Source organism: Mobula birostris, chromosome 9, assembly GCF_030028105.1.
Source record: "Mobula birostris isolate sMobBir1 chromosome 9, sMobBir1.hap1, whole genome shotgun sequence".
NCBI lineage: Eukaryota > Metazoa > Chordata > Chondrichthyes > Myliobatiformes > Myliobatidae > Mobula > Mobula birostris.
The window spans coordinates 152033026-152059361 of NC_092378.1; the positions used below are offsets into that span (position 1 = coordinate 152033026).

At 45.0% G+C, this 26336-nt stretch overlaps 1 protein-coding gene across 1 annotated transcript in view; it reads left to right on the forward strand.

Moving 5' to 3' along the window:
• The window catches only part of LOC140203204 (ras-related C3 botulinum toxin substrate 1), a 28362-nt gene extending 3850 nt beyond the window's left edge, over positions 1-24512 (forward strand). The window contains exons 2-6 of the mRNA XM_072269156.1: positions 2067-2138; positions 3308-3425; positions 11496-11558; positions 13825-13984; positions 19427-24512. Coding sequence (XP_072125257.1) covers positions 2067-2138; positions 3308-3425; positions 11496-11558; positions 13825-13984; positions 19427-19557 — 544 coding nt within the window. The 3' untranslated portion in view covers positions 19558-24512. The remainder of the gene's footprint in view (positions 1-2066; positions 2139-3307; positions 3426-11495; positions 11559-13824; positions 13985-19426) is intronic.
• Positions 24513-26336: the final 1824 nt, after the last annotated feature.

The following is a 26336-nucleotide window of genomic DNA, read 5'->3' on the forward strand; positions in this document are numbered from 1 at the left end:
AATCCATTCATGGCATCGCTCTTCCCCCTCTCCGTGCCCTCCTGCCGTCTGATCTCCGATTCTAATCTCTTGTCTATTGTGTATTATGAGTGGCTTTGCCGTCAGATGCCAGTGTAAATAGGTATGTGCTCGCCTGCCTATATAACTCGACCCCCATAAGTAATAACACAAGAGATTCTGCAGATGCTGGAAATGCAGAGCAACACACACAAAGTGATGGAGGAGCTCAGCAGGGCTGGCAGCCGTGACGGAGGGTCTCAGCCTGAAATGTTGACTGTAGATGCTGCCTGACCTGCTGGCTCCTGCAGCGCTGTGTGCATGTTGTCCTCAACTAAAGCTTTGCCACTCCTGTGATATTTTGTACAGTTTGTCGCTCTGCACTCTGTAACAATAAAGATAGAAGCTAAATTACATCTTGGGGTGATGGGTGTGTGCATCTGCAAAGTCATAATCTCACATCGGGTTAGTCTCTGATCTGAACCCTATTCCCATATCTACTTAGTGATACAGCATGGAGTAAACCCTTCTGGCCTTTCGAGCCACACCGCCCCAGCAACCTCACACCTCATACCTCATTTTACCCTAACCTTTTCATGGAACAATTTGCAATGACCAGCTATTGTACCACAGAGCTGTCCATCCACTTTGCACAGTGATTTGGAGATAATAACACACGACATCAAAGAGGGGCTCCTTGCCAGAGTCTCTTGTGTTATTGTTTATGGGGATGGAGTTTTATAGGTGGGGAGCACATACCTGTAAACAGTGACATCTGACAGCAAAGCCACTGTGATCTCTTATCTATTCACAAGTGTTGAGTGTCTGCTCTGATGTCTTGCTACCCTTGCTATTTATATTCCTGCTGAAGCTCTCTCCTCCACTCCTGAGAGCTGTGCCTTCGGCTGCTGAGACCCTCTGGAATTCTGTCCCTTCCAGCCAGCTCCAGCACGAACCTCCCCAGCATCAAGAGGCAGCATCCATCGCTCAGGACGTGCCCTCTTCTCATTGCTGCCGTCAGGGAGGAGGTGCAGGAGCCGGAAGACCCACACTCAATGATTTATGAACAGCTTTTACTCCATCAGATTTCTGAATGGACAATGTGCACTACCTCGTTATATTTTGCTCCCTTTTTGTACTAGTTACTGAATTTAATTTTGTATATATCGATTGTTATTTTAAAGTTTGTGACTATTATGTATTGCACTGTACTGCTGCCACAAAACAAATTTCACAACTTGTGCTAGTGATATTAAACCTGATCCTCTGTTATTCCACTGAGTCCTGTCCACCTGCACCCGGACCACAACGCCCCAGACCCCTCTCATCCAGGTACCCATCCAAATTTCTCTGAAGTGTTGTCATCAAACCCACATCCACCACTTCTGCAGGCAGCTCTGAGTGAAGAAGTTCCCCTTAAACATTCCACCTTTCACCCTTAACCCATGACCTCTACTTCTAGTCTCACCCAACCTCAGTGGAAAAAATCTGCTTGCAGTTACCTATCTATACCCCTCATAATTGTGTATACCTCTTTCAAATCTCCCCTCATTCTATACACTACAGGGAAAAATAATTTCTAACCTATTGACTCTTTCCCAGTGACTCAACTCCTGAAGTCCCAGCAACATCCTTGGAATTTTTTCTCCGCACTTTTTCAGTCTTACATCTATCCTGCAGGTGGATAACGAGAACTGCTCACAATACTCCAAATGACTTGTACAACTTCAGCATAACATCCCAACTCCTGTATTCAGTGCCCTGATTTATGAAGGCCAATGTGTGGGGAAAAACTCTCCAAATGTTAGTGGTCCCTTAAGTGACAGGACTGTTGGCAGAGAGTGACCCCTCAGTCTGGCTCACTGCTCGCTGTGCGTCTATTTTTAAAGTTCCTTCAGCTAGAGTTCTTGGAACTAGTGCATTCTCTGTTAAATTGAGTGCTCGATGGTGTGGAACCAGTGAAGTCACCACCGGATGTATCTCTTTTAAAGCGACGCGTGTCAGTAGGAAGTCTCTTCCCCCGTGGGAGCTGGTGGTCCCGTCTAACTGCTCTCTGCTCTCTCCTGCAGCGCGGTGGGTAAGACCTGCCTACTCATCAGCTACACGACCAATGCCTTCCCTGGAGAATACATCCCCACTGTGTGAGTCGGCGTCTGGCTTTCTGGGTCTGGGTTCGGGGTGTTGGGAGGCTGGTGGAAGCTGAGTGTGATGGCAAGGACACTAGGGAATTTATTGAAAGTTCAGCTTTAAGTGTCATAAATCCTTACAGAATGCAAACAGGACCTTTGGCCCAACAGGTTTTTAAATATTGCTCATGTACCCCGCCCCAACCTCAGCCCGAAACTTCGGCTGTTTATTCATTTCCATAGATGCTGCCTGACCTGCTGAGTTCCTACAGCAGTTTTTGTGTGTTCGCACAATTTCTGGCAGTTCGTTTCAAACACGCACCACCCTCCGCATGAAGAAGCTGTTCCTGATGACCCTTTTAAATTCCCCCCCCTGCCCCCCAAACTTAAACAGGAGGGCACGTTTTGCTGGCAAAAATACTGAATAGAAAGGTTAAGCTGCCCTTTACCCACTAGATATAGTGGAGCTGGTTTTTTTTTTTGTGTGTGTGGGGGGGGAGGGTGGTACAGATTATTTGAAGGGAGGGTAGTGCAGTTTTGGAGGGTTAAAAAAGGGTGTTGGTTATTGGGGCAAAGATTGCTGCTGGGCTTTCTGCGAGTACCATCCTGTAATCGTGAGAATCTAGTCTGGGGGTGGGTTGAAGGGAAAGAGGAAATTGGAAGGCAAGAGATGGCTTGGTAGTGTAGTGGTTAGTATAACGCTTTATACTGCCAGCAAGTGGTCTCCATTTCCCAGCGGGCTCTGAAAGGAGTCTGTACATTCTCCCCATGATCGAATGGGTTTCCTCTGGGTGCCCTGGTTTCTTCCCACATTCCATAGACATACGGGTTAGGGTTGGTGAGTTGTAGGCACTGGAAGCATGGTGACACTTGTGGGCTGCCCCCAGCACATCCTCAGACTATGAATGTTGACATAAAACAACACATTTCACTCTATGTTTTGATGTATATGTGATAAATAAAGCTCATGGTTTTTAATCTTTGAAATGTGGGAGGGGGTGGTGCAGGAGCAGGGGCAGGAAGTCGGTTGGGGTGATATTGCCAGGTGGGTTGACCTCAAGTTGGGATGGAGCCTTGGTGAACTCATGGCTTTGTGGTGGTGAGAGGGGTTTAGCTGCTCCTTTGGGACGCTCTTTCCCCACCCAGTACTCCTGCGTGCTTCTGAATCTCTGCTCTTCCTGCAGTTTTGACAACTACTCCGCCAACGTGATGGTGGATGGGAAGCCAGTGAACCTGGGCTTGTGGGACACAGCGGGACAGGAGGACTACGACCGACTGCGCCCACTTTCCTACCCGCAAACTGTGAGTGTATGACTCGCCAGAGCTCAGGTTGTTCTGGGGTGGTGGTGGTGTGGGGCACTGGGGGGGGAGTTCGCTTACAAGGGAGGGGAAGTTCCGGAGTTCCCAGTTTGCAGTAGGGCATGGCTGGGGACTTGGTTGTGTAGCAGCTAGAGTAATGCTTTACTGTGCCAGCGATCGGGGTTCGATTTCTGCCACTGTCCATAAAGCATTTGTACGTTCTCCCTATTTTCCATGTAGGCTTCCTCCCACATTCCAAAAGACATACGGGTTAGGGTTAGTAAGTTGTGTCGGTGCCAGAAGCGTTTTTACACTTGCGGGCTGCCCCCCTACACAATCCTCAGACTGTGCTGGTAATTGACACAAGTGACGCATTTCACTGTATGTTTCAGTATTTCGATATACATGTGACAAATAAAACTAATCTTTAAAATTAGGCATGGGGCGGTTTGTGGGGTGTTCAGCGGAGACTGGTACGTGCTGTCTGAGGTAGTGGGACTTAATAATGTAGTGATTAATACAGCGCTGTCACACATCGGGGTGTTAGGGTTTGATGTTTAATTCTGGTGTCCTCTGTAAAAAGTTTGTACGTGCTTCCCGTGAGCATGTGGGTTTCCTCCAGGTGCTCTGCTTGGCTCCCACAGTCCAAAAACATACTGTTTAGTAGGTTAAATGGTTATTGGAAGTTGTGTGATTAGGCTAGTGTTAAATAGGCAGTTTGCTGTGTTGGTGGGCTGTATCTCTAAATAGAAAAAATTAAAAATTAATTTATCAACAGGGAGGGGTCTGAGCGAAGAGTGGGTAAAGGCCAGGTTTGTTATTTAAAGGTGATGCAAGTCTGTTCTGACTTTGCAGCAGGTTAAAGAAGCCGGTGGTTAATTATCCCTTGCTTCCTTCTCTCCTTGTTTGTGTTGTCAGCTCGTTGAGCAGATAATGGAGGGACAATAAAGGCTCTGTAGTGGGGGAGGAGTTGACTTGGGCCTATTAAAGACTCTGGATTTCCCCGAGAATTTTTGCTTCCTCCTTGCGGCGGAGCAATGATTCGAGTCTGTTTCTCCGACACTTTGACCAAATCCTGTTGTTATCCCAAATTCTCTCTCTCTCCCGGGTACGGGCAAGTCTTTCATCCTTGACACCAAGTCATGCCGTGGTTGTTCACCCCTGACATTTGTCACCCACTGCCCATCATGTAGCGTCGCGGTTACAGCAGCTGCTTTACAAGTGCTGGCTTTCAGATCGAGGTTCGGTTCCTGCCGCTGTCTCAGTAAAGCAGCCAGCATAATCAAAGACCACACCCACCCTGGACGTTTTCTCTTCTCCCCTCTCCCAACGGCCAGAAGATACAAAAGCCTGAAAGCTCGTCCCACCAGGCTCAAGGACAGCTTCTATCCCCCCCCGTTATCAGACTCTTGAACAGACCTTTTGTATGGTAGAATGGTCTCTTGCCTCACAATCTACCTCATTGTGGCCTTGCACAGTATTGTCTACCTGCGCTGCACTTTCTCTGCAACTGTAATGCTGTATTTTCGGTTACTGGTGCCTCAATGCACTGGTGTGATGAAAATAAACTGCCGAGATGGCAGCTTCTGCTCGTTACACCACTGGCGTTTAGGGCAACAGTGACAGTCTTCCATCTCTGGCCGTGTTCAGGGCTTCCTTCATCACATCAGTCGCTCTCTTTCACTCCTGTCAGCCATGCAAGTACCGGGTGGATACTCGGGAATACTGTCACGCAGATGTAGAAAGATTCTTTATTGCTGTTTCCGTAACAATTTAATTTTACCAGTCAGGGTTGTTAGCGCTGAGCTGAACCCCCGAACCTGGAGGACCGGTGGGCCACACTTAGTCTGGCCTGTACCTTTTGACCTGTTTGGCATGAGTGACCCTACCAAGAGCCAAAGCATAAAGCCCTGACTCCAGCCAACATAGCTCTCCAGGTCATTGAGGCATACAACCCTGCAAACCACAGCAAGGCTGTGGCCCTCTTAGGGGGTAGAGATGGCAGGCAAAACAAATATTTTCGTAGTAGCTTAGCAAAGCAGAGTTTGGTTATCATCACTGGCATTATTGGAAGACCCCAGTTTGTGCAGAGAACTCATATCACTAGATTAGATTAGATTAGGTTATGAAGACATGCAGTCCTCTTTTATTGTCATTTAGTAATGCATGCATTAAGAAATGATACAATTTGTTCCTCCAGAATGATATACTAGACTCAACACTTTCGAAGTCAAGAGAGTGAAACTGCCCCAGTACGTTGTCTTTTCCACTTTAAAACTCTGCCACATAGGTCTCCTGTCATTGTTGGATATGGTGGCCAACCAACAACTGGAGTTGGTTTCTTATTGTCATATTTATCGAGATACAGTGAAAAGTTTGTCTTGCACTTGGTTCATACAGATCAGATTATTATACGAGGGGTGATTGTTAAGTTTGTGGCCTAAGGTAGAAGGAGTCAATTTTAGAAAACCTAGCACATTTATTTTTCAACATAGTCCCCTCCTACATGTACACACTTAGTCCAGCGGTCGTGGAGCATACGGATCCCTTCTTTGTAGAAGTGGTCCACAACAGGGGTGATTGATGAGTTCGTGGCCTAAGGGAGAAGGAAATGAGTGATACAGCTCTTGTTACATGCACGTGCAGTTCAACTCTTTGAGTGAAAATACAGAAAGTTTGAAGTTAATAACTCATCTCCTTCTAACTGAGGGCACAAACTTATCAATCACCCCTGCTGGGGACCACTTTTGGAGGTCCAAGACACCGACCTCTACAAAGAAGGGATCCGTATGCTCCACAACTGCTGGACTAAGTGTGTAAATGTAGGAAAAATAAATGTGCTAGGTTTTCTAAAATTGACTCCTATCTTAGGCCATGAACTTATCAATCACCCCTCGTACAGAGCATTGAGGTAGTGCAAGGTAAAACAATAACAATGCAGAATCAAGTGTAAAGCTACCAAGAAAAGTCATGAAATTTGTTGCTTTGCAGCAGCAAGGCATAGAAAAATGGCTGTAAATAACAAAATAGTATAAAAGAGGAACAACGAGGCAGTGATCCTGGGATCATGGACCTTTCATGATGGAGGGGAAGAAGTTGTTTCTAAATTTGTGTCTTCGCCGCCTGATGGTAGTAACGTAGTGACCTGTCCTGGGTGATGAGAGACACATGCCAATAATAAAATAATTACCAATAAAAATAGCAATGCTGGAAATACAGCCAAATGCTCGGCAAAAGAAATGGTTGTCTTCTTCGGCACTCAAGGTCAGGTTTAATGGTCATTTAACCATATCCATGTATACAGCTAAACAAAACAAGGTGCAAAATCAGTGCATACAGACACACACAGCACATATAGTTATGTTAGCACATACAGTTACAAACTAAAGTCCCTGAGTGACATCGCCTGAAGATTGATGGGACATGGGATGTTGTCCTGGAGCCATGTTTCTGCAAGAATAAACACTCAGCAGTTCCTCATCTCACACTGGGTCAGCCGCAGGTGAAGGCAGTCCAGTTTGTCTTCCAGGGAGTGAACACTACAAAGCAGCACCAACAAGAGAACACTCCTAGGATCCAAGTTTTCTCAAGCTATTGGAAGCTCAGCCTGATCTACAGAGCCCCAATCTCTTGGAATGAATCTCTGAGCCTTGCCCTTTAAAGGAGGAATTGCAGCGAATTTTTTAAAACCATAATTGGTTGCATCAGCCTGGCATGGAGGCTTCAATGCCCAGATTCTTAAGCTGCTGCAGAGAGTGGAATTCGGCTGTTCGGACCATCGAGTCTGCTCCACCATTCAATTTTGGCGGTTTTATTGTCCCTCTCAACCCTGTTCTTCTTGCTCCTTTCTGTAACCTTTGACACCCTTACTAATTAAGAACCTATCAACTTGCACTTTAAATATACCTGGTGACTTGGCTTCCATTATACAATGGCTAATTTAAAGGGGCATAATTTTAAGTGATTGGAGTAAAGTCTTGGGGGTGGGGGGGAAGTCAGGTAGATTTTTTTTTACTCTGAGTGGTGTGCATAGAATGTGCTGCCAGTGGTGGTGGTAGAGGCAGATGCTTTAGGGGCATTTAAAAGACTGTTAGATAGAAACATGGGTGAAAGAAAATTGGGAGGGACGGGTTAGATTGGTTGAAAGTTTGTTCAAAGATCAGCACAATGTCGTGGACCTCAGTCTGTAATGTCTCTGTTCTGTTAACATCAGACTGCGTGCAGTATTGGGCGGGTTCAGTGTGAGTGTGCGTCAGCTCTTTGCATTCCTTACTCTGGTGCTTTTGTGACACAGGCAGAGTCAATGTGTTTCAACTTGCTGTCCTACCTACATCCGTAAGGGAGAAACAGTCAGCCACTGTGCTGTTTGCTTTCAGGGTGTGTACATTTGGCTGTCTGCTGCAATCTCTCGGAGAGGTGCTCAGTGCTTGGGGGTGGCAGGTTCAGTAAGTGTGCAGAGCAAGGGACTGCGCCTTCAGGTCTGCCCTCCCTGTTCTGACAGATCTTGTCACCTCACCCACAACAGGGAGAAAAGTGCAGAGTTTGGCCATTCAGCCCATAGACTCTGCACCATCATTCCATCGTGGCAGATTTATTATCCCTCTCAAATCTATTTTCCTACCTTTTCCCTGGAAAATTATACACCTTTGCTAATCAAGAACCTATCAGCTATTTTAATGACTTGACCCCCGCAGCCGACTGTGGCAATGAATTCCACAGATTCATCACCCTCTGGCTAAAGAACTTTCTCCTCATCTCTGTCTAAAGGAACTTGCTTGGATTGAGGGAAAGTATCCTCTGGTCGTAGACTCTCCCATTATTAGAAACATTCTCTGAACGTCCATTCTGTCCTTAGCCTTTCAATATGAGATACCCCCTCATTCTTCTAAACTCCAGTGAGTACAGGCTCAGAGCCATCAAACACTCCTTATATGTTAACCCTGGGATCATTCTTATGAACCCTCTCTGGTGATTATTATTATGAATCCTCTCTGGACCCTCTCCAATACCAGCATGTCCATTCTAAGTTAAAAGACAGCTCTCCCAAGTGCGATCTAACCAGTGCCTAATAAAGCCTCAGCATTACATAAGAACATAAGAAACAGGAGCAGGAGTGGGCCATCCGGCCCATCGAGCCTGCCCCACCATTCAGTAAGATCATGGCTGATCTGTCTGTAAACTCAGCTCCATCTACCTGCCTTTTCTCCATAACCCTTAATTCCCTTACTATGTAAAAACCTATCTAACTATTTCTTAAATATATTTAGTGAAGAAGCCTCAACTGCTCCCCTGGGCAGAGAATTCCACAGATTCGCCACTCTCCGGGAGAAGCAGTTTCTCCTCATCTCCATCCTAAATCTTCTCCCCTGAATCTTGAGGCAATGTCCCTTGCCCTTATATTTTATCTCTTTGGAAATGAATGCTAACATTACATTTGTCTTCCTTACCACCAACTCAACCTGCAAACTTACATTTAGGGCAGGGGTCTCCAACCTTTTTTGCACTGCGGACCGGCCATTGGGGGGGGGGGGGGTGTTCAAGTAGGGATAAATTCACCTCACTCACCTCAACATGTCTTTTACAGTTAGGGTCGCCAACTTTCTCATTCCCAAATATGGGACAAAAGTAGCAGTCAAATCCCGAGACACTTTACCCCAAGAAAGACTACCATGACCATGAAGCCTTGCGCGGGTACCTGAGTACGCATGCGTAACTGCACGTATGATGTGCACATGCGCGTACGTGCCGATTTTTGTTTCTCCTCCCACAAATTGGTTTTGCCTTCATCTTCCCGACTATACTGTACGTACATTATTTCTACTTTATATAGGCTGTGTATTTATCATATCATTCCTGCTTTTACTATATGTTAGTGTTATTTTAGGTTTTATGTGTTATTTGCATGATTTGGTAGGTTATTTTTTTGGGTCTGGGAACGCTCAAAAATTTTTCCCATATAAATTAATGGTAATTGTTTCTTCGCTTTACGCCATTTCGGCACGAAAGGTTTCATAGGAACGCTCTACCTTAGTGGGAGGAAAACGGGACAAACCAATTTAGCCCAATATACGGGATGTCCTGGCAAATACAGGACAGTTGGCAACCCTATGTTCAAGTTCAACAGTGCGTGACAGAGAATGAGGAAAGGTGCAGCTGACTCGTATCGTTTCCTCACGGCCCGGTAGCACATGCTTTGTGGCCTGGTACCAGTCCACGGCCCGGTGGTTGGGGACCGCTGATTCAGGGAATCCTTCACTAGGTCTCCCAAGTTCTTTTGTATCTCCGATTTCTGAATTAGTTTCCTGTTATAAAAACTGATTTAAAGTATTAAACTTAACACTTAATACAGTGTTGATTGCAGGATTCTTAGCATGTGGAGGAACAGAAAGATCTTGGAATCCACATCCATAGATCCCTTAAGGTTGCCATGCTATTATTAGGGTGGTTGAGAAGGTGCACGGTGATTGAGTTCAAGAGCCATGCGGTAATGTTGTGGTTCTATAAAACTTTGGTTAGATCATACAGTACTTGGAATATTGTGTTCAGTTCTGCTCACCTCATTACAGGAAGGATATGCAAGCTTTAGAGAAGGTACAGAGGAGATTTACCAGGATGCTGCCTGGGTGAGAGAGCATGTCTTATGAGGATATGTTGAATGGTCTAGGGCTTTTCTCTTTGGAGAGGAGGATGAAAAGTGACTTGATAGATGTGTACAAGAGATGTAGATTAAGTGGAGAGTCAGAGACTTTTTCCCAGGGTGGAAATGGCTAATACGAGGGAGCATAACTTAAATGTCACTGGAGGAAAGTATAGGAGGGGGATGTCAGCAGTTGTTTTGTTATTTAAGACAGTGGTGAGTGTGTGGAACACTGTCAGGGGGGTTGGTAGAGACAGATACATCAGTGACTTTTAAGAAACTCTTAGATAGGCACATGGGTGATAGAAAAATTGAGGGCTATGTGGGAGGGAAGAGAAGAGTTGGATTGATCTCAAAAGTACTGTTGTATGTTCTATTGTCTCCATTGTCTGAGAGGTTGCTTGTGTTTCCTGCCTCGCATTTGATGGATTCTTGGTTGTCAAGGAGTTGGGATGTCCCAAGGTGATGGCAGCTATAGCAATGCAGGCTCATTCTCGAACAGAGACTACAAATGCGTGAATTTGGAGCAGCACATACTTCTCTGGAAGAACTATAATACATAACTATAAAACGTAGGAGCAAAATTAGGCCACTTGGCCCATCGAGTCTGCCCTGCCATTCCAATGACTCTGCCTCCACAGCCGTCCGTGAAAATGGCTAAAGTAATTCCTCCTCATCTCTGCTCTAAATCAACTTCCCTCTATTGTGAGGCTGTGTCCTGTGGTCGTAGACTCCCCCACCGTAGGAAACATCCACTCTAGATCCCCCCTACTCTTCTAAACTCCAGCGAGTACAGGCCCAGAGCCATCAAATGTTCTCATATATTAACCCTTTCGTTTTCAAAATGATTCTCATGAACCCTGTCTGGACTCTCTCCAATGCCAGCACAGTTCTTAGATAAGGAGCTCAAAACTGCTCACAATACTCCAAGTGTGATCTGACCGATGCCTCATAAACCCTCAGCATTACATCCGTGCTGTTATATTTCAGTCCTCTTGAAATGAATGCTAACATTGTATTTGCCTTCCTCACCACTGACTCAGCCTGCAAGTTAACCTTTAGGGAATCCTGCACAAGGATTTCCAAGTCCTTTTGCACCTCTGATTTTTTAAAAAATTTTCTGCCCTTCTAGACAGTAGTCTCCAGCTGTGAGGGGGGAAAGGAATTGTGACATGGGGTTTTTAATGTCCATGGTTCATCTCTCCCCCACTGAGTCACTCCAGTGCATTGCCGGTGATGCATTTCTTTGTCAGTTGTGGGAGGTGGTGACTCGTTGGGCTGAGCCAGCTGCTGGTGGATTTAACAGTGTCTCCCTCCCTTGCCATTGGGTGTCTTCTTGAGTCAGACACCCTGAGTGGGGAGGGGTAGACACCTGGGGGGAGAGAGCGAAACAGGCCTTTGTAACCTATATGATTCTGTTTCTTGATTTTGAACAGGACGTGTTTCTGATCTGCTTCTCACTGGTGAGCCCAGCCTCCTTTGAAAACGTCCGCGCCAAGGTAGGTGCCGACTGTCACCGCGCGATCTGCTTCTTGTTGTCTGTGATGGTCTCGGTGACACTGCAGTCAAAATCTGCGGTGTCAGGTTTTGTGGGTGTACAGTAGCAGAATGCTATTATAGCACCCGTGACCAGGGTTCATTTCCACCAATGGTGCATTTCACTGTATGTTTCGATTACGTGACAAATGAAGCTAATGTTTATAGCCTTCATACAGCACACAGCTGGGGCATTCATCCCAATCCATCCATGCTGACCGTTGCCTGTCTGAGCTTATCCCATTTGCCTGCCTTTGACCCATATCCCTCAAACTCCTTTCTCTCCACGTATCTGTCTGAGTATTGTAGTTGTACCCCTGCCACACTCAGAAGATAGAGCGTAGAAACAGCACGGCAGAGGAACAGGCCCTTCTGCCCGCCATCTTGTGCTGATCCAATTAAATTAATAATCAAATGGCCGACTGATCTCTTCTGCCTACACACGTCCATATCCTTCCATTTTCCTCACATTCATGAGCCTATCTAAACGTCTCATAAAAAATAATCCTTAATGTTTCTGCCTCTACCACCACCCCGGGCACCTTCCACTCTCTGTAATTAAAAAAACAGCAACTTACCCCTCATATTTCCTTTGAAATTAATCCGTCTCACCTTAAATAGTGCCTATAAAAAGTATTCACCCCCTTGGAAGTTTTCATGTTTTATTGTTTACAACATTGAATCACAGTGGATTTAATTTGAGTTCTTGTGACACTGATCAACAGAAAAGATTCTTTTGTCAAAGTGAAAACAAATTTCTACAAATAGGTCTTAATTTATTGCAATTATTAAACACAAAATAATAGATTGAATAATTACTCACCTCCTTCAGGTCAGTATTTAGTAGATGCACCTTTGGCAGCAATTACAGCCTTGAGTATGTGCAGAAAGGTCTCTATCAGCTGTGCTCAGGACACTGAAATTTTCCCCATTCTTGTTTACAAAACTGCCAATCTCTGTCAGATTGCATGGGGATTGTGAGTGAACAGCCCTTGTCAAGTCCAGCAGCAAATTCTCAATTGGATTGTGGTCTGGTCTCTGACTTGGCCGCTCCCAGGACATTAACTTTGTTGTTTTTAAGACATTCCTATGTAGCTTTAGCCTTACTTTTAGGGTCAATTGTTTTGCTGAAAAACAGATCTTCTCCCAAGTCGCAGTTCTCTTGCAGACTGCATCAGGGTTTCCCTGTAGTTTGCTTCACTCATTTTATCCTCCCAAGCCTGCTGCAGTGAAGCAACCTCACAGCATGATGCAGCCACCACCATGCTTCACGGTTGGGATGGTGTGTTTTTGATTATGTGGGCTCACACCAAACATAGCGTTTAGTCTGATAGTCAAGAAGCTCACTTCTAGTTTCATCAGACCATAGAACCTTCCAGCTGATTTCAGAGTCTCCCACATATGTTCTTGCAAACTCTACCAAGATTTCATGTTTGTTTTTTTTAACAGATGCCTTCTCTTTCCCACTCTCCCATAAAGCTGTGACTGGTGAAGCACCCGGGCAACAGTTGTTGTATGCACAGTCTCTCCCATCTCAGCCACTGAAGCTTGTAACTCCTCCAGAGTTGTTACAAATCTCTCAGGGGCCTCCCTCACTTGCACGGTCACTCAGTGTTTGAGGACGGCCTGCTCTAGTCAGATTTACAGCTGTGCCATATTCTTTCCATTTCTTGATGAATGACTTAACTGTACTCCAAGGGATATTCAGTGACTTGGAAATTTTCTTGTATCCACCTCCTGACTTGTGCTTTTAAATAACATTTTTCACGGAGATGCTTGGAGTGTTCTTTTGTCTTTACAGTGTAGTTTTTGCCAGGATACTGACTCGCCAATAGTTGGACCTTCCAGATACAGGTGTATTTTTACTACAATCAATTGAAACACCTTGACTGCACATAGGTGATCTCCATTTAACTAATTATGTGACTTCTAAAACCAGTTGCTTGCACCAGTGATGATTTAGTGTGTCATATTAAAGGGGGTGAATATTTTTTTTGTCTCCACGGAGTGATATGACCTAAATAGACACATTAAAGCTCTCAGTATAGACATTCCAATGCTCACTGAAATTGTGTGCAGTTTCCAGAATTGTTGCTCCAATGGTGTGTTAGCAAATGTTGCTCAAAGCCGCTGTAGGTGGGACTGAGGTTTACCTGCAATGTTACTGAATGTGCGATAGTTTGAATGGTCTGCTGTGATTTATGTCTCGTCCCTTTTCTTTCTTGCTAGTGGTACCCTGAAGTGAGGCATCATTGTCCAAACACGCCCATCATCTTAGTGGGGACCAAGCTTGACCTGCGAGACGACAAGGACACGATTGAGAAACTGCGGGAGAAGAAACTGACCCCCATCACCTACCCACAGGGTCTGGCTATGGCCAAGGAGATCGGTAGGCACCGCTTCCCCCTTGTGCAACTTTCATCGTCAGGCTTCTGCGTCCCCAGCCGCTGAAAACCCCTGTTGATGTCTCTGTGGTGAGAAACCAGTTCTGGTTGGGAGCAGAGCGATGTCTCCTTCCTCCTGGATGGATCGCTAACCAGAAAGCTGTTCTGCCCACCCCATCCTGCGGGCAGCACAGTAGCGTAGCTGTTAGCGTGATGCTATTACATCTTGCGCATTTTGGAGTTTGGAATTCAGTTTCAGCATTGTAAGAAGTTTCTACGTTATCCTCCTGGCTTACACAAGTTTTCTCCAGATGCTCTGGTTTCCTCCCACAGTCCAAAGACGTACTGGTTAGTAGGTTAATTGGTTATTGTAAATTGTCCTGTGATTATACTGGGGTTAAATGGGGGGTTGCTAGGGAGCACTGGAAGGGGCTGTTCTATGCTCTAACTCAATAATTAAATATATTTACATAGGGGCACGAGACTGCAGACGCTGCAATCCCACACTAGCATCACTGGAGGAAGGTGCAAGATTAGCTTTATACATTGAAATTGGTCATTTGCATCAACAGTCTGAGGATGTGCCGGGGGCAGTCATGCATCCGGCACCAACATAGCATTCCCACAACTCACCCATACCGCTTTGGAATGTGGGAGGAAACCAGAGCACCCGGAGGAAACCCCCATGGTCACGGGAAGTGTACACACTCTGGGTCATTAATGTTGAAAAGCGATGCCAATGTGCCACCCAATCATTATTACCGGTCATGAGATAAAGTGGAGCTGGATAAATATTTGAAAGTTCGAGGAGTAGTCGTGGGATTTGAGGCCAGCATGGATCAGCTGTGATCCTATTGCGTAGGAAAGGTTGCAGGGGCTAAGTGGCATTCTTATGTCCTTGTGTCCAAATAGGTGAGAGCAGTGGGTGACAGGGAGGGGCAGGTTCCAGCGCTTGGGGTCTTGGAAGATGAAGCTATGGTCGCCAGTGGTTGAGCAGTTAACATGTTGATGGGACGGTAGCATAGTGTTAGCACAGTTGCTTTCCAGCGCCAGCAAACACTGATCAGGGTTCAGTGGCCACCACTGCCTGTAAGGAATTTGTACGTGCTCCCTGTGACTGCATGGGTTTCCTCTGGGTACTCCGAATTCACCCCCCCCCCCCCAACCCAACAATCCAGTTAGCGTTAGGGAGTTGTGAACATGCTGTGTTGGTGCTGGAAGTGCAGACAGTGTTGGTCGTTGACGCAAACGACACATTTCATTTTATTTCTACGTTTGATATGTGTGTGACAAACTGAGAAGTAAGGGAACACCAGTCTGTTTCAGATTCATTTATTTTATCATGTGTAAATCGAAACATCAGTGAAGTGTGTGGTCTGCGTTAACCACGGTTGTCAACATAACATGTCCACAGTGTTCAACAGAAAACAAGACAACTGCAAAGCAAGCTCTTTTACCTTCCTCCCACCCAGCCCCTCACACAGACAGGCCACCTCTAGACCTCTGTCCTCGGCCCCAGATTCTCAGACTGGCACAGGGACTCTGACACAACCTTTGCTGGAGATGGTACTCTTCTCATTTTTCAACTTAAGTGCCGCAGTAAAAATTATGATTAAATTAAAGCGGTTTTGGACCCACAGTCTAATTCTGCATCTAAATAAGACCATAAGACATAGGAGCAGAATTAGGCCATTCAGCCCATCGAGTCTGCTCTGCCATTCCATCATAGCTTGATTTGTTATCCCTCTTAATCTGTGGCAATGAATTCCACAGATTCAGGTTTCAAAGAGATCCCTGCCCCTCATTCTTCTGAACTCCAGTGACTACAGTCCCAGAGCCTTCAAACACTCCTCGTACATTAACACTTTCATTCCCAGTCTTCTTGCCTTTGGGTAAATTACCTGAGTTTCTAAAATGTGGAGCTTTGTGACTGAAGCCTTTGGGCTTTCCTTTCACAATGTGCATTATCTTACATCACTTTCCATCTGTTGAATCTGTGCTGGGATTTATCAGTGGTCTGAATTTCAGCAGTAGCTTCAGGGCTTGTTTGTTACACAACTTGTTTCACGGTAGGAAAGGTGAGCAACCCCCTCAGCTTGTTTGCAAAAAATCTCACTTCACTCTTTGGAATGTAAACTATGTGTTGTTTTTCAACTTTGCTAAAGCTCCTTCAATGAACAGACTTCTGCACAAGCCTTTGGCCGGCTGTATAAGGAAACAGAACAGTGCAGACCCTTTTACACGCGATGTTGTGTCAACCTTTTAATCTTCTCTAACACCAGTCTAACCCGTCCTTCCGACATAACCCTCCATTTTTTATCATCCATGTGCCTATCTAAGATCTCTTAAATGACCCCAGTGTATCTGCCTTTACCACTACCCCAGCCAACCTCACTTTATGTCAAAAAGAAAATCTATCTTTGACATTCCCCCTCTAATCACCTTAAAATTATGACCTCTTGTACTGGCCCTGGGGCACCAAGTCCCTGGGTGTACAACTTCGTATCTTTTATCTTGTACCCTTGTATCAAGTCATCTCTCATGCTCCTTCACTCTAAAGAGAAGAGCCCTAGCCCTGCCAACCTATCCTCATAGGACATGCTGTCCAATCCAGGCAGCATCCTGGTAAGCCTCCTCCTAAAGCTTCTTCATTGTTCATTTATAGTCATAGTCATACTTTATTGATCCTGGGGGAAATTGGTTTTCTTTACAGTTGCACCATAATTAATAAATAGTAATTGAACCATAATTGTTAAATAGTAATATGTAAATTATGCCAGTAAATTATGAAATAAGTCCAGGACCAGCCTATTGGCTCAGAGTGTCTGACCCTCCAAAGGAGGAGTTGTAAAGTTTGATGGCCACAGGCAGGAATGACTTCCTATGACGCTCTGTGTTGCATCTCGGTGGAATGAGTCTCTGGCTGAATGTACTCCTGTGCCCACCCACTACATTATTGTAGTGGATGGGAGACATTGACCAAGATGGCTTGCAACTTGGACAGCATCCTCTTTTCAGACACCACCGTGAGAGAGTCCAGTTCCATCCCCACAACATCACTGGCCTTACGAATGAGTTTGTTGATTCTGTTGGTGTCTGCTACCCTCAGCCTGCTGCCCAGCACACAACAGCAAACACGATAGCACTGGCCACCACAGACTCGTAGAACATCCTCAGCATCGTCCGGCAGATGTTAAAGGACTTCAGTCTCCTCAGGAAATAGAGATGGCTCTGACCCTTCTTGTAGACAGCCTCAGTGTTCTTTGACCAGTCCAGTTTATTGTCAATTCATATTCCCAGGTATTTGTAATCCTCCACCATGTCCACACTGACCCCCTGGATGGAAACAGGGGTCACCGGTACCTTAGCTCTCCTCAGGTCTACCACCAGCTCCTTAGTCTTTTTCACATTGAGCTGCAGATAATTCTGCTCACACCATGTGACAAAGTTTCCTACTTTGTACTCAGCCTCATCTCCCTTGCTGATGCATCCAACTATGGCAGAGTCATCCGAAATCTTCTGAAGATGACAAGATTCTGTGCAGTAGTTGAAGTCCGAGGTGTAAATGGTGAAGAGAAAGGGAGACAAGACAGTCCCCTGTGGAGCCCCGGTGCTGCTGATCACTCTGTCGGACACACAGTGTTGCGAGCACACGTACTGTGGTCTGCCAGTCAGGTAATCAAGAATCCATGACACCAGGAAAGCATCCACCTGCATCGCTGTCAGCTTCTCCCCCAGCAGAACAGGGCGGATGGTGTTGAACACACTGGAGAAGTCAAAAAACATGACCCTCACAATGCTTGCTGGCTTGTCCAGGTGGGCGTAGACACGGTTCAGCAGGTAGATGATGGCATCCTCAACTCCTAGTCAGGGCTGGTAGGCGAACTGGAGGGGATCTAAGTGTGGCCTGACCATAGGCCAGAGCAGCTCCAGAACAAGTCTCTCTAGGGTCAGAGGTGGCCAGATCAGAACAGAGTATGGGAGTGATTTTTCGGTGTGTGTCTCTGGCACTGATGCACGGTGCAAGGAGGTCTTTAATCAGCTGGAGGAGATAAATATGATGGGGTGGCATGGTCTTTAAACACTATCTACTCTGTGACAGCCAGCTGTAGTCAAGGTGGTGGGGCCTCGACTAGAGAATGTAAACATTCACTCACTTTCTCCGTGATTCCGTCTGTTTCTGTAGAGATACAGCAGGGCCTCAGGCGGTTCCAACCCAACGAGCCCTTGCCACCCTGTCAACCCTTACTTCTTTGGAATGTGGGAGAAATCTGGAACACCCAGAGCACAAACGTGGTCACAGAGAGACAGCCGCGGGTATTGAACCCGGGGTTGCTGGCACTGTAGTCGTGTGACGCTAACCTCTCTGCTATCGTGTGGGAAAGAATTCTGTGAACATCCTGTTCTGTGATTCGAGCCCATTACTACCTGATCTGATACACCAAGCACGCTATGGTTTCTCTACCAGCACTTGCCACTTGGCCCATTACTCTCAGTACTAGCTCTTGGGAAAGGCTCTCTGATTAGATCCAGTTTCCTTTTCCCTTTCCCTTCAATACTTGGAGCTTTTCAGGGTGTGTCTGACTCCTGTTTGTAGATAAAATGTTCATTTTGGGCCTCTGTACCAGTTGGAGGGAGAGTGGGGGTAGTTAGAATGTGTCTCTCTGTCTCCCTTTCCCACACAGACTTGACTGTTAGTTTGTTTGTTTAGGAAGAATCAGAATCACATTTATTATCACTGATACATTGTGAAATTTGTTGTTTTGTGGCAGCAGTACAGGCCAATATATAAAATAGCACTATAACTTACAGTAAGAAATATATCAGGATGTGCTGCTTCTCAATGCTACCATCAGGGAGGAGGTACAGGAGCATGAAGGCACACACTCAGTGTTTCAGGATTAGCTTCCCCTCTGCCATCTAATTTTCTGAATAACCTTTCCTTTCTCTTTTTGCGCTATTTATGTTAACATTTCAAACTATATATACTTACTGTAATTTAGTTCTTTTATTATGTATTGCCCTGTACTGCTACCACTAAACAACAAATTTCACGATATGTGCCGGTGATATGAAACTTGATTCTGATATTTAAAAAAAACAGGTAGTGCAAAAAGAGAGGAAAATACTGTGCTGGTTTGTTTAGAGATTCAACATGGTAACGGACCCATCCAGTCCAATGGGTCTGCGCCACCCACGTGACCAATTAACCTACTAACCTGCACGTTTTTGGACTGTGGGAGGAGACAGGAGCATCTGGAGGAAACCCATGCAGTCACAGGGAGAGTGTACGGACTCCTTACAGACAGCGGTGGGAATTGAACCCAGATTACTGACGCTGTAATGGCGTCCTGCTAACACTAGGCTGGCATAGTTGTGGGATCTTTCTCTGGGGATGGGGGGAGGCTCGTAAAAATGCTGCTGTCGTAACCTGCTTATTCCCCCAGGTTCGGTGAAGTATCTGGAATGCTCGGCACTAACCCAGCGAGGCCTTAAGACCGTGTTCGACGAAGCCATCCGTGCGGTGCTCTGTCCCATTCCTGTTAAGAAGAAGAAGAGAAAATGCTTCATTCTGTAACTCTCCTTTGTACCAGTTTACCAGGCCTACAGCATTGATTCAAAAATGCCAATATTCTCCCTTTCATTGTGATCACTTTCCCCTTTTAGAATTGCTATTGAACACACCCACGTACTTTTTCCAATATTTAATGAGGATTGGTTACTACTTGCTCCATCCGCACTCCCTCCCCCATTTCCCCTCCTTACACTCATTTGTATTTAAATTGCCAAATTATCCACTATAAACTAGCAAAACACTTCATTTGCACTGCAAACACTAAGTCATAGAAGGAATTGCACCTTTCTGTCATCTGGTACTGTTTACAGCCTGTCCAGAACTCTAACCATACCAGTGTAGAACCTACTCCCTAAACATCTCAGGATCACTCCAAGTTAACAGTCAGCACACTCTGGAGGTGACGGTGTTGATGTAGACTGACTCAGTACAGCTCTGAAGGTGTGACTGGATTTAGAAAACTTCAGAGGCTGTAGATTACTTTTGTTGGCCCTGGTTCTTTCTAGATAACATTACATGCTAACACATTACCTTGCTAGCTCCAAGTTGGCACAGATGCTTTAACGTTAAGTACGAGTTAATCATGTCTGCTGCTGCGTTATCTGAACTTTAAAGAAACTAACACTTAACACATTGGAAAGTCTACTCAAATAACTAATAAGGCTAGGATGTGCTCCAGTTTGGAGGTGCAATTAACAATAAGGCATTGGACTGAGAATTTTCAGTATTCTTGGATTGAAGCAAAGCAGATGCTAGATTTTGGAAGGACCCCCGTATGTGTTCTTGTTGAATTGTATATTTTTTGAGTAATGATGCTAGAGGAATGGATAATCTCAGGAACAGATGTAAAACTTGGGGGTTTAAAAAGAACAATTGAAAGCATTGACTGGGTCCTAACAAGCTCTGATTTGTATTTTGTAAGGGATTTTTCTGTAACATAACCTCTCGTGTTTCTGAAATGGTTAACTTCTCAGCTGTATGTGGCTAACAAGATTTTTAAAGAAAAAAAAGTAAATTTTAACAGTAAGTTGTATGGAAGTGTCATTTTTCATGTTGCATTAACTGGAACTTAGAACAAAGTTGCAAATTTTAGTTAACACCTTTCTGTGTTAAGTGCTTCAAGCAACAATCCTGTTAGTAAAAGAGCATTTTTTAGTACCTTGGTTGTATTCCTCCGTGACTGCAGATCTTAAAATACTTCCCCGCTTCAACATCGAGAAGCCTTAAAGACCAAATCCTGCGCCAAGCCACTAACACCTTGCTTGTCCTCGTGCTTGGTTTAACTCTACCATAGTCGCCTTATCTAAAATGTACATAATCCCAGTGTATTTTCTACCTAATTTTTTCTAATGGTTATGTTCTGTGCATGTTGCTAATCTGTTTTTGGAACAGTGGGTTCCATGGGTGGGAGGGGACAGCTGTTAACAAAAATTAATCTGCTTTTTATATAAACGTGTTAAAATGTTGGGAAAAAAAAGGAACAGCTTGCTTGCATTCTAAATACTGTCTTATGTTTACTGTGATTTAAATAAATGGTTAATAATCTGATTGGTTAGAGATTTGCATGTGACTATCTTGTCAGAAATGCTTGTGTTCAGTGATGCAGCCAGAAAAGAATTGCATTAAAATTTTTCAGTTCATATAACGCAAGAGATTCTGCAGATGCTGGAAATCCGGAGCAGCACACAAAATGCCGGAGGAACTCAGCAGGTCAGGCGGCATCTATGAAAATGAATAAAGAGTCGACGTTTCAAGCCAAGACCCTTCATCGGGTATATAATTTGTTTAACTGGCTCCTGCCTCCCCCCCCCCCCCCCCACCCCAAGCTGCTTCACTGGAGGAGTGTTGAATGTTTGAATTATTGGAGAAAACGACCAAACGTCTGGGTCACAGGTTCCCAACCTGTGGGTCACAGACCCCTTGGTTAATGGTAAGGCTCTGTAGCATTAAAAAAGGTTGGGAACCCCTAGTCTAGGATAAGAGAGTTGAAGGCTGTAGCTGGTGCAGTTAAATGTTGAGAGCATTGAGGTACAATGGACTGGAAAAGCTGTTCTGGGAGAGACCATAAGACAGGGGAGCAGCATTAGGCTATTTGGCCCATCAAGTTTTTGTCACTATTCAGTCACGGCTGATTTATTATCTTTCTCAATGCCGTTCTGCCTTCTCCCTGTAACCTTTGACATCCTAACAAAGAACCTATCAACCTCCACTTTAAATATACCCACTGACTTGGCCTTCACAGCCATGAATGGCAATAAGATCACACAATTCAGTGGAGGAGGATGGTGGTTGGTTGGGGGTGGGGGACATTAGTGGAGCCTCAGAGGGTTTCCAGGGAGAATATCGAGCATTGCTCAGGCTAAATGCGATGCTGTTAGCAGGAGTTTGTAATGAATGAGAGGGAGGTGACTAAGCTGAAGTTTTGTCAAGGTCTGGGAGGGATATGTGAAACTTGTGGAGTTGCAGATGCTAAGTGAGAATGTGTCGGGCTGTAAATGAGGTTTTCAACACTGTGAGTATGTTGGTTTATTATTGTCACGTACTGGGGTACAGTGAGAAACTGTTTTGCAAGCTGGCCATGTACGTTGAATCAGTGCATTGAGGTAGTACATGGGGAAACTGATAATAAAGCGTTGCACAGAAAGTGTGAGATCATGAGTCCATCTTGTACTAGGGAACATTCAGATCTTATAACAGCAGTCTTTGCGCTTGGTGATACGTGCTTGAAGGCTTTTGTATCTTCTCCCCGATTGGGAGAGGGGAGAAGAGAGAGTGTCCGGGTGGATCCTTGATTATGTTGGTTACTTCACTGAGGCAGTGAGATGTATTACAGTCCGTGGAGGGGACGCTGGTGTCTCTCATGTGGGTTCAGCTTAGCTTTGCTGAACTGCAGTTTCTTGCAGTCTTGGGCAGAGCAGTTGCCGTTCCAAAAGTGAAGCATCCAGATAGGATTGCCTTCTGTGGTGCATCAATAAAAATTGGTGAGCGTCAACAGGGACTACTAAATTTCTTTAGCCTCTTGAGGAAATAGAGGCGCTGGTGGGATTTCTTGGCTGTGGTGTTGACGTGGTTGATCCAAGACAGGGTATTGGTAAATGTTGATGGGTTCCTGAACCAAATGTGACCAGGTGACAAGTCGGCAATGTTCTGAACAGGGTAGAAACTCTGGATGTGACTTAAAGGTGAAAATGTTGTGAATTATCTATTCCTCCAGAGCATCTTTTGTTGTGTCAAAGATTACAGGGAGAATGGGGTTGAGAGGGATAATAAATCAGCCATGGTGGAATGGCGGTGCACCCCGATGGGCCGAATGGCCTGATTCTGCTACCATGTCTTCGTAGTCTAACATGAGCTTTAAGACAGCAGGTTTATAATAATAACTTAGTTATAGAGCAGTTTTCATACAACGATGTAGTTCAAAGTGCAAACATGAAAATTAAAAACATGGGATCTAAAAGCGAGGTTAAATAAATAGGTATTGAACTGCTGTTTAAAAGTGTCAACTGAGTCTGCATCCCTTATAGTTTTAGGTATTGAATTCCACAGTTTAAGAACGTAGTTCAAAGAAGCTGATTTGCCAACTTTTTTGAGCGAGATTGTTTAAATATGAGAGACGAGACCGGCGGAAGAAGACCTGAGAGCTCGAACGGGAATATAAAACAAAAACGCTTCTGTGATGTACTCTGTCCCAGAACACCGAGAGCTCTAAAAACAAGTAAGAGAACTTTACAATCAATTCTAAAAGATACAGGGACCTGGCTGAAACGCCTCAGACGGGTTAAAACGCTTGATTTCTGTTGTTCCATAAGTATGTGATATGCAGGTAAGTTTGTACTTGTTGCCATGAGATTTTACACGAACCTAGTGTGATCGGGTTGAGTTTACTCCTTTCCTTTGAAGAGCTAATTAGCAGGTTAAATAGTCTCGAGTATGTCATTACTCTCCAAAATCATGGTTACAGGGGCAGCTCTTCACTGGGTGTGCTGGAATAGAATAGTTTGCGTGTTTGTGTAGATTTGATCGGTACAGTAGTTTCAAATTCCAGCTGGAGCAGGTCCATTAGAGGAAGTGGGAGTTTAATTTCTGGTTCCGAATTACTTCTCGATTTTTGCAAGTAATCCGGAGAAGAGCTAGTTTGTACAGATGTCTGTGAAGGTTCTCGGTCATCCAGGTCATTATATATCAAGCAGTAGTAAATCAAGGCAACTGGACTTGCTCCGTTGTCTAGAGACATACCGGATGACCCCCCCCCCCCCCCCCATCCGAGATGCTCCAGTTATGATCCAGGGTAGGTAGTTTTCCGGCTTTCAACATCCCTGAACAGAGGAGTACGACTCACCTATCGGCTACTTGCAATGTAGTCCTAACATCTCTACCTTGGTATCGCCACAATAATTCACACCTCCATTCATGTAGAGATAAGATTAAATACCCCCTCATTATCTCTGCGACCCTTGACGAAATTCGTGTGATTGCTATACCCTTAAACAACTCGGAGTTTATAAACCGGAAAACTACCCAACATGGATCAGAACTAAAGAAGCCTCCCGCATGAGTGATGAACCTGATTCTAGACAACACAGCAAGCCCAGTTGCCTGATTTACCACTGCTTGCTATCTTGTACGTTAACCGCTATCTATTAAAGTTTCGGCCAGCTGTGAGCTAGAGGGGAAAAAAAATCCCAAGCATCTGATCAGATTTATTATCAACTACATAAACACGAAATTCTGCAGACGCTGGAAATCCAGAGCAGCACACACAAAATGTAGGAATGCAGCATGTCAGGCAGCATCTGTGGAGGGGAATAAACAGTTGACATTTCAGGTGGCGACCCTGCAGTTCCCCCATCATTTTGTGTGTTACTCAGATCTATTATCACTGACTTATGATGTGAAATGTTTCCTTCTTTAATACTGTAAACTTCAGAATAAATAGTGCAAAAAAAACAGTAGTTTTTGTGGACTGTTCAGAAATCTAATGGTGGAGGGGAAGGAATGGTTCCTAAATAAGTCTTCAGGCTCCTGTACCTCCTTCCCCCTGATGGTAGCAACAAGAGGGCATGTCCTGGGTGGTGGGGCCCTGAATGAGGCATTATCTTTTGCAGATATCCTCAGTTTTGGGGAGGGTTATGCCTGTGATGGAGGTGGCTGAGTTTACAACCCGGTACAGTTCATCACTACCTTGTCCAGTGGCCCCTCCATCCCAGATTGTGGTGCAACCAGTCAGAATGCTCCGTAGAGATTTGCAACAGGCTTTACAGGGTGATATACCAAATCTCAAACTCCTCACAAAGTAATCAAGTCCCTGCATTCTTTTCTGCCACACTGGATGAAGAGAGGAGGGGGTTTGCTTGGTACATGGTGGGTGAATGTGACTTCCCGCTGGGTCAACACATTGTGTCAGTGCCATCAGATTATCAGCGAAACACAAATGTGTTGTTTCCGTCAATGACCAACATGGTACAATGTTGTGCTGGGGGCAGCTCGCGAATACATCCCCAGTGTTTTCGACAACTACTCTGCCAATGTGATGGTGGACAGGCAGCCGTTGAACCTGGGCCCACGGGACACAAGGACTATGACCGACTGCACCCAATTTCCTATCCACAAACTGTGATAGTGAGAGTATCGCCAGGGGTCAGATTTCTCCTGGAATGGTAGTGGTCTCACTCAGCTGCAGGGGTGTCCCCGGTAGCATAGCTACAGTAATGCCTTACAGTGCCAGCGACCAAGATTCAATAGCCACCGCTGTCTGTAAGGAGTTTGAATTTCTAGGTACATTTAGTGAAGTATGTATACTATTTACAACCTTGAGATTTGTTTCCTTACAGGCAGCTAGCTGCAAAACAAAGAAACCCAATATAACCCATTTAAAAAAGTTAAACACCTGATGTGCAGAGAAAAAAAACAACAAATCGTGCAAACAATAAAAGTAAGCAAATAACATTCAAAACTGAAGTTCATAAAACCACAAGATATAGAAGATTTAGGCCATTTGGCCCATCACGTTTGCTCCACATTTCATCACGGCCGATCTAATATTCCGCTTGGGCCCAATCTCCTGCCTTCTCCCTGTATCCCTTCATACCCTGACCCATCAAGAATCTATCAACCACTGCCTTAAATATACATACAGACTTGTCCTCCACAGCTGCCTGTGGCAAAGAATTCCACAGATTCACCGCTTTCTGGATAAAGAAATTCATCCTAGTCCCTGTTCTAAAAGGACTCCCCTCTATTGTGAGGCTGTGTCCTCTGGTCTTAGACTCTCCCACCATAGGAAACATCCTCTCCACATCCACTCTGTCAAGCATTTGTTCATGTGGTTGAGGGGAAACAAAAATCTCACATAATCTTGCCAGTCTGGTTATAATATCCTTGAATCTTTAACATTCTATATAATGGAACCACCAGATCACATACAAGGGCTTTAATTTCATCGCTTCATGACAAAAGGACATGCATCATGAAAGTTAGTCCACAGCCAAGAAGCCAGTCATCACTGCAGTCAATTCGGGAGCCATAGCCTGCAACTGCTGTACCAAATTTGCACATTCTCCACTTGCAGGCTGCCCCAGGACCTTCCCTGCTGTTGGCATTGATGCATTCTCTGCGGATTGTCATTGGTCGTTGATGTCAATGGTGTATTTCACTCTATGTTTTGATACTTCAATGTACGTGACAAATAAAGCTAATCTTTAATCTATAACCACCATGCTTCTGACACCAGTATAACATGTCCTTAACTTACTAATTTTATCCCATCCATATTTGGAACGTGG